General features: G+C 35.8%; 3 protein-coding genes across 6 annotated transcripts in view; 1 reads left to right on the top strand and 2 right to left on the bottom strand.

The window, feature by feature from the left end:
• The window catches only part of MMP26 (matrix metallopeptidase 26), a 286,289-nt gene that overhangs the window by 80,081 nt on the left and 190,604 nt on the right, over positions 1–15,604 (bottom strand). The gene's annotated exons all lie outside the window — the stretch shown is intronic.
• Positions 2,218–7,950, bottom strand: OR51A7 (olfactory receptor family 51 subfamily A member 7). The gene is made up of 2 exons (XM_521757.6): positions 7,838–7,950; positions 2,218–4,346 (listed from the first exon to the last, which is right to left on the bottom strand). Exon 2 carries the CDS (start codon positions 4,313–4,315, stop codon positions 3,377–3,379), a length of 939 nt encoding a protein of 312 aa, XP_521757.4. The 5' UTR covers positions 4,316–4,346; positions 7,838–7,950; the 3' UTR covers positions 2,218–3,376.
• Positions 9,404–15,604, top strand: part of LOC100611224 (olfactory receptor 51S1) — a 55,422-nt gene continuing 49,221 nt past the window's right edge. The window contains exon 1 of one of the 3 annotated variants that reach the window (XM_063783553.1): positions 9,404–9,522. The gene's annotated coding sequence lies outside the window, so the exon portion shown is untranslated. The remainder of the gene's footprint in view (positions 9,523–15,604) is intronic. The other 2 variants (XM_009459780.4, XM_063783554.1) reach the window with 2 other exon arrangements.

Raw genomic sequence — 15,604 nt, 5'->3', positions numbered from 1 at the left:
GATGGAGTTAGATATTTGAAAAATAAAACTTGAGGGAAGAACATTGCAGAATGGCAGAACAAGTATAGCAGTCCTGAAGTAGAAATGAACCTGAGTGTTCTAGGAATAGCAAGAAGACCAGTGTGACTGGAGCGAAGTAAGCTGGAAGCTACATTAACTGGTGAATTGAAGATGGTTGAGAGAGAGGCTGACATTTATGCATTTATTCATTATTCAACACTCACTGGTCAATTTCTGTAAAAATTAATAGGAATAAATTGATGAACAAGACACATTTCCCACCCTCAAGGATTTGTCTAGTGGGGATGTCTGGCACATTTTGCAACTTTGGATGATCTACTGATTCCTGAAAGTCAGCCAGAAGGTATCCAGGTGAAATTAAGGAAAAATAGCATCCTAAGCAAAGCAAATATTCTGAGAAAAAGCTGAGAGATAACAAAGTCCATTATTTGCTGAAATCATTATTTGTCATTTCTTGATGACAAAGACCATTATAAATAATTCTTGTCAAGAATATTCAAGTGGTAAACTGAGAGAAGGAGGGTGTCTTAAAATGCAGTCAGTAATACCCAGAGATCAGAATTTGCAGTGACTGCAGGTTTCGTATTTATCCAACCAATATCTATTGAGTACCTCTGGCCTTTAGCAGAGAAGACAGTTACATTTCAGGAGACATTACAGTTTTTACTTTAGGCCTGGCATGATTGTAGCAGGAGGAAAGGAACTGCCTGAAGGTGTGATTATATGTTTCAATTGGATATGATTGACATATTATAATTTTAGGATTCTGTCCTCAGGGAATACTCAAGATTTTGAGCTTAGGTAATGAGCAGTTTTTTTTTTATTCCATGATGGTCACTCATGCATTTACAAATTGACCAATAGATATTTATTGGGCCCTTCTTTGTCCAAATATGTGCCAAGTACTAGAGGCACAGAAAAACTAAGATGTGCAGACATATGTAGCCTATGGAGTTTACAATTTGGCAGAGATGTAAGCAATCTTTAAACAATTAAAGGCTCATATTTATTTTAAATTGTGGTGTAGATATCAGTGTATAAGAAAGGGAATAAAATTGAGGTATAAATTTGTTGTACTTGGAGCAAAAAGTGTCAGCAAAGATGAATACAGTACATCTAGCAATGTCCTGCTAAAGAAATAAATAGATAAAGAGAAGTTGAGAAAATGTATTTGTGGTAGGCAGAGTGCACCCTCTCCTGATGATTTCAACATTATAACCCCTGAAACTTGTAAATATATTACTTTACATAGAAAATGATACTTTGCAGACTGATTAACATTCAAAACCTTAACATAGGCAGAATATCCAAGATTATCCAGGGGAACCCAGTCTAATTATATGAATCCTTAGAAGTAGAGACTCCTTACTGGCCATGGTCAGAGATGAGACTATAGAATAAAGTCACAGGAAGATGCAATGTTCCTGGCTTTGAAGATGAAAGAGGGGATCTATGAGGCAAGAATTATGGGTTACCTCTAGAAGCCAGAAAATGCACGAAAACAGATTTTCCTCTGTGTCTCCAGAAAGGAATGTAGGCTTGCTAACATCTTGATTTTAGCTCAATGAAGCCCATGTCAGAACTCCAGCTTACAGAATTATAAAACAATACATTTGCATTGTTTTAAGCCACTAAGTTTTTAATAATTTGTTATGCAGAAATAGAAAATGAATGCAGTTTTTCTGACCAAAAAAAAAAATACACCAAAAACCGAGGTTTGGATATAAGTAACATGATGTCTTTATGTTACTCTGTTGAAGCGTAAGACAGAGAATGTTGACGAAGAGTGCAGTAGAGAAAAGCAGGTACTGAATGATGGAAAAGGCCTTGTGCATATACAGAGCCTTGCCATTATCTTGTAAGTTACTGCACAGCTACTGAAGCATTTTAGCTGTGGTTAAATTTACATTTTAGAAAGATCTTTCAAATAGCTATGACCAGAGAATCCAGGGGAAGTTTTAAATGTGAACTAAAATAACAGCAGTGGAAAATCATGGGTAAAAAAGCATATTAGAGAGACTTTAGCAAGAGAGGATCTTCACAGTTTGATAACCAAACTTTGTTTAAAATATGTATTTACTTCCATGTCTATTTCCAAGGATCATTGTCTAAGAGGGCCACGGCTACTTTCCTAGTCATGACATATAAGCATCCCAGTTTCCTTTTTCTAATTCTCTGTAGTTGCCTGTTTTTGAATATTCACTCACCTATGCCAAATCCTCAAGACAAAATTCAAACCCATCATTCAAGTCCCCAGTTCCTTTGAAAAGCTTTTCTTTTCTGCTTACAACACTCTTACCTTAGAATCCCAGCGAGATTGCCATGTCAATCTTGTTTGCCCCCCTTCAAATTGTATTTTCAACTGTATACTCAATCTTTTGATTTTTCCATCATATATTTCCTCTATACATGAGAAAAAAAGTTTTAAATATAAATTTTAGTGAAAAATATTGTGGTACCAAATGTCGTGTCCTGCAGGAATCAATTTTTAAGAACATATTAGAGGGGCTGATTTTTTTTTAAGGCGCAGGGAAAGACTAAATCACAGAAAAAAACTAAGCAGCAAAACCATAGGGGGTTTAAAATTATCTTTTAGTCACTTAGTTACATTTGTGAATTTTCCATAATTTACATGTTGGTTTTATAACAGAAAAATAACAACAGCAGCTAAATGATCTTGTTCTCTCCCTGCCTATTCTGAGTCATCACTTCACAGCAGGATTATTGTGCTTTCTCCTGTTAACCTTCCTTCCTCATCTCTCCCAAATTCAATCCATGTTTACAGGCACGCTCTTCTTAAAATGAAATTTATCATGTAGAGAAGAAATTGGCATCCAACACCTCCTGAATTTAGACTTTTCAAAGCTTTTTTTAGGTGCTCCAAAATCTGGTTCACTTATTTTATCCAAAATATCACTTGCTATCTGTTAAATTACACTTTCTATTGTAATCAGATCAGCATCCTTCATAGCTATTTTACCTTTCCTTGACAGTATGAGATTAGACTTTGTATATCATCTGTATTTTTAATAGATACTAACTGAATGATAATCTCAATCTGCCCAAATTGTATTCATTCTTTATGGGTTGACTCAAATCCAGCTGCTCCATCACAGAAGTATTTTCCTTCAACTTCCCTTAAAATGTTAATTAAACCTCTATATCTTATATATCTCTTGATTATTTTTTTCTATCCTGTTCAGTTATATTCTCAACTTTATTATAAATTCTGCACTACATAGCTTTTCACTTCCATCATCCAGTCCTTTGTTAGTGACTTCTATGGCATTAAGCACATAGCAAATGACAGTAAATGCCTACTGGTTGATAATTTATTACCTAATTGTTCAAGTTCTTATCTCCCACATACATTAAGCAACTTCCCCAAGATCTTCTCCCAGATTTGTCGAGTCTTTACACAGTACACAATGGGGTTCATAAGGGGCGGCACCAACAAGAACATATCTGCAATAAGGATCACAACAAGAGGGCTTTTGTGCTTGGCAAAGCGATGCATGGCAGACAGGGTGATGATGGGCACATAGAAGGTGAGCACAGCACAGATGTGGGAGACACAAGTATTTAGGGCCTTAAGCCTCTCTGCCAAAGATGCAATGCTGAGTATCGTCTTCAAGATCAGCACATAAGACAAAACAATCAGTGCCAAGTCCAGCATAGTACAGAGAGCAACGAAGAAGCCATAGATGACATTGGTCTTGTTGTCAGAGCAGGCCAGCTTCATGGTATCCTGATGAAGACAGTATGAGTGAGAAAGAAGATTCTTTTGACAATATTTTAATCTCCTTAAGGTGAAGGGAAATGGAATCACTAAGAGAATGCTCCTAATGGCTAAAATAAGTCCCATTTTAGCAACCCTGTTGCTAGTGAGGATAGAACTGTATCTTAAGGGATTGTGAATGGCAAGAAAGCGGTCCAAAGACATAATTAGAAGTACCGAGGATTCCATGACAGTGAATCCATGAATGAAGAATTCTTGAGCAAAGCAGGCATTAGGTGAAATTCCCATGGCATTGAACAAGAAGATCCTCAACATGGTAGGAAGGGAGGAGAGGGACAGGCCCATGTCAGAGACAGCCAACATGGCAAGGAAATAATACATGGGCTCATGAAGCGAGGGCTCTGTCTTTATGATAAAGAGAATGGTGCAGTTGCCCATGATGGCAAGCAGGTACATGAGGCAAATGGGGATGGAGAACCAAATGTGGGCATGTTCCAGTCCTGGGATCCCAATCAGAAGGAAAAGCTTGACTTTGGAGTTATTGAGAACAGACATAATGAGGGAGATATGAGCTCGTTAGCCGGATCTGAAACCATATAAATGAAAAGCAGTCATGCTTTTGGTTAAAACTCAGTTTTGTGGGGATAAGGGGTTCATTCCTATACTATACTCAAAAGCATATTTGGCTGCTAATCAACTGCACTCTTCAAAATTTACCAGAAGTCCTTAAACAAGTTCATATTCTCCAGCATGGTAAATTCACTTCTAACAACTTGTCCTAAGTTGGTGACTTTTTAGGATTTTTAGGATTTTTTTTTTTTTAAGAGGGAGTTTTGCTCTTGTTGCCCAGGCTGGAGTGCAATGGTGCGATCTCAGCTCGCTGCAACCTCCGCCTCCCGTGTTCAAGTGATTCTCCTGCCTCAGCCTCCCAAGTAGCTGGGATTACAGGTGTGCACCACCATCACCACGCCTAGCTAATTTTTGTATTCTTAGTAGAGATGGGTTTTCAAGATGTTGGCCAGGCTGGTCTTGAACTCCTGACCTCAGGTGATCCACCTGCCTTGGCCTCCCAAAGTACTGGGATTACAGGTGTGAGCCACTGCATCTGGCCCTACTTTTAAAGATGTTTAACAAAATATATAAAACATATCAAAATGGAGCTGCTTTGAATCAGTAAAAAGATGCTTAGGATCTTTTCCACTCATTTTTCCATATAGTCTTCAGCAGTACCCATGTTGGCTTTAAAATAAAATCTCTCAGCTTTATGTAGAAAGTTTGAAAGAAATAGTCTCAGAAAATAATCAGAGATCACTGCAAATATTTGGAAAAGATTAAATCATTAGATGCTATAAAGTAAATACATTTATAGACTAATTTACCTCATACTTATGAGGTAGGTACTTATGCACATTTTATACATGAGTAAATATACATGTTACATCAAGTGTTATATAAAAATAAACAACGATTTCTGTTCAAACACATTTGCCCTTTCATTTGATTTTAAATTATTTAACTTATTTGGGCGTTATTTTAAATCTGTAAAATGAATACAATCTTGGCAGGTTTTGATATTTATAGTTATTTATGAAGTTCCAAACAGAGATCTAGGTTCATAAACCACAAACAAGTATCTGTAAATGTTAGCGTTGATTACACAGTAGTTTCCAATAGAACATGTTGGAGAAATGGAGCAGTGGATAAGTACTTTGGAGTTACGTATTCTTATTTCTTCACGTACATATTCATGTATTAAATGTGGCACTCCCTCGCTTAAACACTTATGGTTCACACTTCAGGCTACCATTTTATTTCAAGAAACAATTTGAAGCTCTACAGTAGTATTGTGTTCATGTTAATCTTATCCATCTTGATTGGATTATTTTATCTCATATCTCTGTATTTAATTAGTCAGAGAAATTAGTCAAATAAATGCATATTTAGTCAAATAAATGCTAAATGAAAAAAATCCAAACCACCCAATTTCTGTTGGAAATGAAGCGTTAAAATTTTGCCTACATAATAAACTGAACCTGATTTTATTTTAGAGTATCTTTTAAAAAGCATACAAGTTTACTTTCAGAAGTAAAATATGCAATCTTGCAACTTATCATCAAGTTTTTGACCTTCAAGGTAAACAGGTCAAAATTGGTAAAACTGTCAGAGAAACACAAATCTCTAAGACAATCATTATAAATTCCCCCTATATTTAATAAGCTTCCTTAGTAAATGCATAAATTAAAATTATGAAATTAATAATTTTAATTAAAAATAACAAAAATACAAAAGATGAAGGTAGAGCCAATGGAAGGCTAGAGAGAAGAAGACAAGCTATCCTCACTCCAGAATTTTTTAAACTTCAACTTGCAAGAGAAAAAAGTCATCAACCTTCAGTGGAAAACACAGGGGACACTGGAAATTGATTGAGCTCCTTTATATGGAAACTTAACTGTGAATTCATATTGTATTTTGTGATTTTTCAGAGGACAATTTTAAAAAGTACATAGTAAATAACAAGCAGCCTTGGGCCAATATATTTTACTTTTGCTAGGTACTATCTAAGAGACATTTTGGCAAGTTGTGAATAGCTCTGCATTTTCTACATGGAAAAGGGCCTTGAACAGTTTGAGCATGACTCATTAATCTCCCACCATGGTAGTGAACCTAATGCAAAACCCAGGGTAAGTATAATGTGGAGACGGTAGCAGATTGTGAGATGTCATTAAAAGCATTCTCCTGTTATTTGCTGGACTGTGTTTTCTTAGCAAATTCAATTCTGATCCCACCTCAGTAGTCATAAAATAAGTTCTCACCTCTGAAAGCACTTCACTCTTATTCCTTTTTATTTTCGTCTTTTGCTGAGGGATATTGACTCAGGTCTTTCAGGGAATGCATCTCTAGTGCATTTTTTATTATGGAAGATTCTGCAGTGTTTTATAACGTACTACTTTCATGTAACCCTACCCTACCAAACTCCATTACTACCACGCACATTGACCACTCCATGTTAAAAGGTATAAAAAGGTTTTATTTATCCCCATGTATCTGTCATCAACATGACACATGGAATATAAAAGGCTCTCAGCAAATATGTAAAGAATAAATGTGAATGGAAGAAATATAAAATATGTAGAATCATTTCTTAGCACTTTCTCCCTTTTTTTCTGTGGCAACAACTAAGGGATATTGATGTCCATTCCTTTCACTCATATTTTAAGCGGTAAACTCATTCTTACACAGAGCATGCATTTGGATGTGGATGAACTTCAGAAGAGATAGCTCATCAAGGCTGTTTATTCAGAAGTACTGACATGATAGGTGGTATCTGAAACCAAAGAGTAAATGAAATCATACAGTAAAAATGTACATAATACAAAATTTAAAACTCATAGAACCCTGAGGAGCAGTAAGATGGTTGAGAGGATCTTGCAAAGGAATATTCAGAGAGGTGGAATATATGGAGGTAGAATATACAGAGAGGTGGAATATAGTAGATGCCAAAAGAAGAGAATGTTTCAAGGAAGGCAGTCCTCAGGTAAAATATTTCCCATACCACTTAGAATTGCTATTCTTTAAGGCAAAAATCAGTTCTCAAGCTAATGCACAAACACCTTGATTTAAATCTCAGCGTGGCAATTTACCCTGTGTGAATCTGGGAAAGCTGCTTAAGCAGTTGTTCGCTCTTCTGTGAAATGTTGTAAACAATGGTATCTACCTCAGAGTTATGTTAGGCTGTCTGATAGTCTCTAACATAATGAAGATAATCAGTAAATAGCAGAGATGAATAACTACTTCAATAAAACTTCCTTAGCCATTTTCCTTCCAGACATCAAGTCCTAGATTGGACAAGAGTAATTTATATTTTTTAATTGACAATAAGGCTTGCTTTTTTTTGTCATATTATTAAGTAAATAAATCCCTACTGATATTAGGGTATTAGAAAAACACCCCGATATTTAACCTTCTTATTTAACCGTCAGACCATAATATATTCACTCTTCATGTATGCACACACACTGAAACCACTTACTCTTCCTCCCCATAGACATGTATTCAGATATAAGCAGTTTAACAAACCTTAGATTTAGGTTTCCAAAAGGATTTATAGCTCCTTAACCTTACCAGAACCAGATGCTCAGTAAGTTCCTGAAGGATAAAAACAAGAATTCTCCACTTTCACTTCCACTTTATCTAGAGGTACCTACTTCTCTTTTCCTCAGGTGACTAGACCCTTGAGAGTAATCAAGCTTACACAGAAAGGGTTAGGCCTGGGGCTGGTACATTACTTTGTATTCATTGTACCTTAACAGAAACTAGAGGCAAATTGTGAGACAAACTACAGGGAGACTACTCATCTGAAAGGTAAACAGTTGAAGTTGAAGAAGCTTGACACATGGGATTTGTAGAGGTTGGGAAATATAGTTAAAATAACATGTTATCTATAATCAAAACACTTTAGGTCCAATTCTAAGTCAAACCACTTAAACGTTCTTCATCTTAGCTTAATCATCCACAAAATGGTGATAGTAATCTATAAGTATCAAATATTTAGAAAAGCACTTGACAAACTATAAAATGGTTTACCAGTCATTCCACTTATTTGTATGATCCATTTTTGGCAAAATATTAACATTGAAATAGACATAGCCTGTCATACTCTGTTAGATTTTTAAACCAGTGTCTCAAAACTACATGCCTTCCACATTATATTGCATTCACTAGAACCATCCGAGGAGTATCCTGCGTTTTATTCACATATTTCTATTTTATATGTCAGTTCCATCATGGTTTAAATTAAATAATAATTATTTAAGGCTATGAAACAATATAAAAATGTGAAGACAATTTAAGTAAAAATGTATAAAATAAGGATATATGTATAACTGTTTTAAGTATTTCTTAAGGCATATTTCTAAGTTAAAAAGAAAAACTTTGGTTAAAATAATGGAAAGCCTTACATTAATAATAAAATAATTTTAATTAATACAATTTAATGGAATAATAATATAAAAGACACAACATGGCTCAAATACAAAATACATATATCTGTGAATAAGAAATGAATAGAAATTTAAAACAATGAGCAGGGATAAGCCTACTCATTGCTAGTTCCCATGTCTGGAGAAGACGATCAACTCCCATAAGATAAATGAGATTAAATATTCTCCCTGTTAGGTCAAGTTATCTGAAGCAAATAGACTTATTAAATGTCATTGGGCTATTCTAGCAGATGCATTTGATACCCACCTTATTATCTTGGGACTTAACATTTTATTATAAGTTGCTAACTGGAAGAAAATATTTGCAAAAGACACAAGAATTCTTGAAACTCAATAAGAAAACCAACAACACAACTAAAAAGTGTGTCAAACAATAGCAAAGACATGAAACCAACCCAGGTGCCAACAGAAGGTTGGATAAAGAAAATGTGATACATGTACACCAGGGAATACTACACAGCCACAAAAAAAGAACAAAATCGTGTCCTCTGGAGCAACATGGATGCATCTGGAAGCCATTATCCTGAGCAAGTTAACACAGCAACAGAAAACCAAATACTGTGTTCTTACTTGTAAGTGAGAAAAGATTCTAGAAAACAGATTGCCAATAAGAAATTCTAGAGTTGGATTCATCACTGTCTGCATCACAATAGGAACCACATCACTGGTTGCAGATGAAATGTTGGTGGTCCCTGACATGCTGTAGCAAGTTATTGTTAAAATTTTCATCTGAAGTGAACTGTAATAGTACCCAGAGGAAAGGTAACTCACAAGATTTATTTATAAATAGAGCATTCTCTGTAAAGTGGATTCTCTTACTGGCTACTTTTGTGTGTGTAACGAAAAGGGTCATGGAGGACTACTGTGGACTCCAATCTCAACCAAGTAGAAACATCAGTTTAAAGTTTTATGTCAGGTGCAGTGTTTTTACCAGGGAAGATTAAGATTAACCTGGGTTCGATTATCAAGTACGTGGTATTTATGTGGCAAATATATTCTCTTCCATCTTCTATAATAAATCTATAATTTGAAAATACTTATTTTCTTTGGATATTTTGCATAACATTTTATTGACCCACTATATCAATGACAATATATTAATCAGGTAGATGAGCATGAGATGCAAGTATATTGGCATTCTTGTCAAAACACAGTGCTGTTTAGGTGGGAAAGGATAGAGATAAACACCCATACAAAAAAGTAGGAATCTTAAACATTAGAGAAGTTTTTAGGGATCCTGTGGTATAGGAAAAATTGCGACAGCCTCTCTCAGTTAATAGACAAACTAAAGCATTTTTTATCTTTTACCACCAAGAAGAAAGTACCACATGTAGTGACCTCCTGAAACCCCGGAGGCAGCATATGCCACACTTTGAGTGCTAATTCTACTCACATAACAGAAAGACGTATGCCCATGCTAAGACACAAGTAAGACCATCAAGCACAACTGAAAGAGCACAAAGAGGGGGCCGGGCATGGTGGCTCACACCTGTAATCCCAGCACTTTGGGAGGCCGAGGCAGGCGTATCACAAGGTCAGGAGATTGAGACCATCCCGGCGAACACTGTGAAACCCCGTCTCTACTAAAAATACAAAAAAAATTAGCCAGGTGTGGTGGCAGGCACCTGTAGTCTCAGCTACTCAGGAGGCTGAGGCAGGAGAATGGCATGAACCCCGGGGGGCAGAGCTTGCAGTGAGCGGAGATCACGCCACTGCACTCCAGACTGGGCGACAGAGTGAGACTCTGTCTCAAAAAAAAAAAAAAAAAAAAAAAAAAAAGCACAAAGAGGTGACGCGAAATCCACTGATGTTAGTGCACTACTATTGCAATGTGGTGCACTTTCCCGAAGCTTACACCTGTAGCTACGTGGATGATCCCTTATGACCAGCTGGTGGGGGATGAAGGCCAAGTTAGTTCATAAATGAGTAAAGTTGGTATGCCAAAAATGAACTGTAGATGTGTTACTGATCCATTATGGAGTGACTTTGAAAGATAGTACTTAGGAGAAATACATCCAACGGACAGATCAGCTGATGGACTTACTCATCCTCTTTGTATAAAAAAGAGGTGGCTGTATGTAAGAATACACAAAAATTCAACTTATTGTTAATGGTGGGTAACTTGGCTAATTGACCAGGCTGTTGGAAGGAGAAAGACTGGAATACTAGTGACAAAGAGGCAGAGGGATGAAGTGGCATGTGGATGGTTCTAGAAGTTAGAACAAAGTTTGAAGATCTTTATATAAAAGATCAATGTTCATCATAGTCTATACATAATGGAAAAGAACCTAAGCTATAAAGAACACTGAGTGGACCTGACAATTTATATCAGCTAGATTCTGATATAAGCAACCTCAGTGGTGGCATAATTGGCTCCTAATTGAAGTAGCTATAGTGGCAGGATGAAAACTGCATAAACACAAAGCATAGTTTCCCACTCAACAAGGCTGATAAAACTTCTCTTTCTACTAAATATTAACCTGGCAATGATAGAAAACAATGTTAACTGCCCAATGTAGCATCACTTCTTGAGTAGAAAATGGCCACTTAATGGAAGATTATTCTACCCCACAAAAGGCAGCAAATGAACTTGATAGAAATTGACACATATAATGGGTGTAGGTTTGTTTTATTTTCTTGAAGGGTCATAGCCAAACCTAGTATCTCAGGGCTTACAAAGGGTTTGATCCGCCAGCATAGGACATTATGTTATATCACTTCATGAAAAGGGACACATTTTAGAATACTTGCAACAGTAGACACACAACCATGCTTGTATCCTGGGGTACACCACTCAAAAGCTTCCAATCTGGTACAGAAATAGAACAGGTAGAGTTGAGTCTCCACCTTAGAGACGACATTAGTGAGGATGAGACAACATACCCCAGATGCATCATGTACAACACACCAACAATCATTATACATAGCTTTGACTGCAATGATTAGAATAAATATATTTGGGAACAAAAGAGCTGAAATTAAGAGTGGTCCCACTTACCATCATTTTTGGTGACCTACTTGGAAAATTTGTGTTTCCTATTTCTGCAATTTATGTTCTGTTGAGCTAAAGGTCCTCATTTTCAGAGTGAGAGACATTGTGAGGATCTTTTAATTAATTTAAAAATAAAATAAATAAAATTTATGTTAAGCTCTTGCCTAATAACTTTGATCTTCTCTAAGCTCAAAAACAAGCTGGCAAGGAAAGAGGTCATTAGCCTGATGGGGTAATTAATTAATCCTTGATCATCAGGAAAAGATATGGCTTCTAATAAACAATGAAGGAATGGAAGAATATGTTCAGTACCCAGATAGCTGACTGGTTGTCTCTTGGTACCATCCTGGCAAATTTTGATGATAAATTAGCAGGTGAAATAGCCCTAGCCTGAAAAGGTCATTCTGTAGAGACATTTTTACCCTTTGAAAAAAGGATCTGGTTGCTCTACCATGAAAGAAACCTATGCAATAAATGTTGTAGTCTTTACTAAAGAAGAATTTAGAATGGATTATAGAGATGGTAGATGATAAGATCAGTTGAGGTTTCAAGAACAGCTTAAGTGATGTATGTTGTAGTTCGTTCACAAACTTTTCATGATCGTGTCTTCTTCTTGGGCAAATAGACAACACAAACATGAGAAGAGCTATTCCCAAATGAAGCAGTTGAATTTGAGTAATACAAGAGTAGACTGCAATAAATCATGCAGTGAATTTCTCTGTCAGCCTTTCTTCGGAACTAAGACATCAGCTCCCAGATTCCTGAATTTGGGGCTGCTATGGGAATACAGATAAGTCCTTTCCTGGAATTATTCTAATCAAAATGAACTTGCCTCATCCAGTTTATAACCCTTGTTGGTGAGCAGGCCACATTCAGTTACTGGTTAATGCAAGGGTACAGAGACTTTGCTTCAATTTAGGATAATCCTGAAGGGCTGTTCCAGTTCCAGATTTTTCTGTAGCACTGACAGAGGCCTCAATTGCTACTGCCTTGACTGTCAAATTATCTTTCTAACTAATAAAGCTTCCTTCACATTCTTACAGTTGTTTTTCTTGAAAGAACACACACACACACACACACACACAGAGAGAGAGAGAGAGAGAGTGATTTCTTAAATTTCGAATAAACTCTAATTTAAAGAGTAGATCCAGTGACTCCTGGAATAGATAGGTTTGGATTTCTTCATATGGAGGAGGTAAGTAAATGTCCCCTATATATTAAAAAACATACCTATGGACACTTTTGAGGAAGATAAATAATGCTAACAATAAAAATATTCTTTTAACATTATTTTTGTTACTATAACCCAGAGATTCAACATTCCTCATTAGAACATGGAAAGATATTAAATACATTAATCCCCATAGAAACAATGAGAAAGTCCTGAAAAGAACAATTTTCTGCAGGACAATAAAAGAATAGTAGGTACTGAAACTGAAACTGAAACTGAAACTCAGAGGAATGAGCCCTTTATGTTTGAGAAGAGAGCCACAGCAAACAACCCCAAACAGGATAAACACAAAGAAATTAACACATAGACACATTATAGTCAAATCCTGAAAACCAAAGAAAAAGAGAGAAATAATAAAATAAGAGGGGAAAAAGATATACATGTAGAGAAATAATGGTTAGAATGACAGTCAATGTCTCATGAAAAACAATGTCATACTTAAAACAATAGAATTATCTTTTGAAAGTACTAAGAAAAAAATTGTCAACCTGGAATTCAAAATTTCTCAAAACTATTTTTCAAAAGGACAGTAAAATATATATGTTTACAGAGAGACAAAGCCTAAGAAAACTCATAGCCATAAGACCTTCACGCAATAAATGCTAAAGGAAAGTTTTAGGCAACATAAAATAATACAAGGAGGAAACTAGAATGAACAGAAAAGAATAAAAAATGACAAAGGGGTGAATATATGAGAAAATAGAAACTTTTTAAATTTATTATTTATATATAATATATAATATTTATTATTTAATTTTTATTTATTATTTCTATTTATTTTTATTTACTTAATTGCTGGAAAATTATTTACCATTTAAGAATTACAATGTATAGAGAGGTTTGCAACACAGGTAGAAACATGTACTTAATAATTACATACAGGATAAATATGAGTTAAATGGAAGCACATTATTAAAAGCTTCTGCATTACATATGGTACAATATAATATTTGTTTATGGTAGACTATCTTAATAAGTTAAGGATTCGTACTCTAAGGATCAACTCTGTTTTGAAAAAAAAAAATACAAACAAGTATAGCTAAGAAGCCAGTTGAGGAAACGAAGTAGAATACTGAAACATACTTGATTTTATTTGATTCATAGTTTCAAAATAAGTGAGAAATCTATAACAAAGAAAAGAAAAAGATGGAGAAAATAAGTAAGACAAAGACAGTCATAAAAATAAATGTTTTGATATAATAGTATGACCCCAATTACAAAATAGCACTTGTCACAATGGATTAAAAATATAGGCCGGGCATGATGGCTTATGCCTGTAATCCCAACACTTTGGGAGACTGAGGCGGGCAGATCATGAGGTCAGGAGTTCAAGACTAGCCTGGCCAACATGGTGAAACCCCGTCTCTACTAAAAATACAAAAATTAGCTGGGCATGGTGGCATGTGTCTGTAATCCCAGTTACTCAGGAGGCTGAGGCAGGAGAATTGCCTGAACCAGAGAGCTGGAGGTTGCAGTGAGCCGAGATCCTGCCACTGCACTCCAGCCGGGCAACAGAGTGAGACTCCATCCAAAAAAAATAAACAAAAAATCAGCGTGTGTGTGTGTGTGTGTGTGTGTGTGTGTGTGTGTATACATATACTTTAAATATAAGGATAGGTCATGAGTAAAGGGATATAAAAAGATACATTATGCATATGAATATATATGGTCAGTGGGGCCATACTATTACTAGCAAACATGGACTTTAAGACATATTACCGGGGAAAAAGAGACATTTTGCAACGACGAAAGGTCAGTTCATCAAGAAGAAACAGCCATCTTAATGTATTTGCATGTAGTAGGAAAGTTTCAAAAGACACAACAAAGCAAGTAACAGAACTAAAATAAAAAAGAAAAAAGCATATTCAGATTTTGAGTTTTTAGCACTCCTCTTTTTTAATGACACTTGTTTGCGTAAGTGGATAAAAATCCATTTAGCTATACACTTTGTGTTTATCCATCTTACCATGTGTAAATTATATTTTATTCATAAAAAAGGGAAAACACCTCGTCGATTGTAAGAAAAAAGAAGCAGCAGCAAAGAAACATAAACCTAAAATAATATGTCGATTAATCTAGGGTTAAGTGATTTCTTGGTAGCCTCAACTGCTTTTCCTAATCTCTAAGTAGACTCTCTTTGATGTGTTTAGTTCAAAACTTTTAGTCCATCCCAGTCTGACCATAGCAATGCCTTGTGGGAACCAGTCAGTAAAAGCTGTGATCTGATCCTGACCCAGGGTCTCCTCTGGGAATTTTCAGGAACTGTTTCAAGGAAATCATGTGTTTACAGAGGGTGGCAGAGCTGGAGGGATTGGTGTCCCATGAGAGCAAAACTCACAAGATAGATCAAGGAATCAGTGGTGTGTAGATAAAAGTCTTGGCAAGCAGACGTGGGGCACTGAGGCAGAGAAAGCGCTAGAATAAACTTATTTCTGTTTTTCTATGTGATTAAATGGCAAGTAAAATAGGACCATAACATAATATTGTCTTGTAATATGGCTTTATGTCCTCAAGTGTGTCTGAAATATGAGTGCTCTAAGAACTGAGATTTGGAAGGAACATAAATGAGGGTGGCTGTAATAGAAACTCCGAAATTTTGACATAGGTGGAACTTAGAGGTA

Source organism: Pan troglodytes, chromosome 9 (assembly GCF_028858775.2).
Source record: "Pan troglodytes isolate AG18354 chromosome 9, NHGRI_mPanTro3-v2.0_pri, whole genome shotgun sequence".
In the NCBI taxonomy this organism is placed as follows: domain Eukaryota; kingdom Metazoa; phylum Chordata; class Mammalia; order Primates; family Hominidae; genus Pan; species Pan troglodytes.
The sequence above is the reverse complement of the archived record's forward strand: the minus strand, read 5'-3'. Positions and strand labels throughout refer to the sequence as shown.

Excerpts from the sequence above, each read along its gene's own strand:
- OR51A7 (XM_521757.6), bottom strand. The coding sequence starts at position 4,315 with ATGTCTGTTCTCAATAACTCCAAAGTCAAGCTTTTCCTTCTGATTGGG.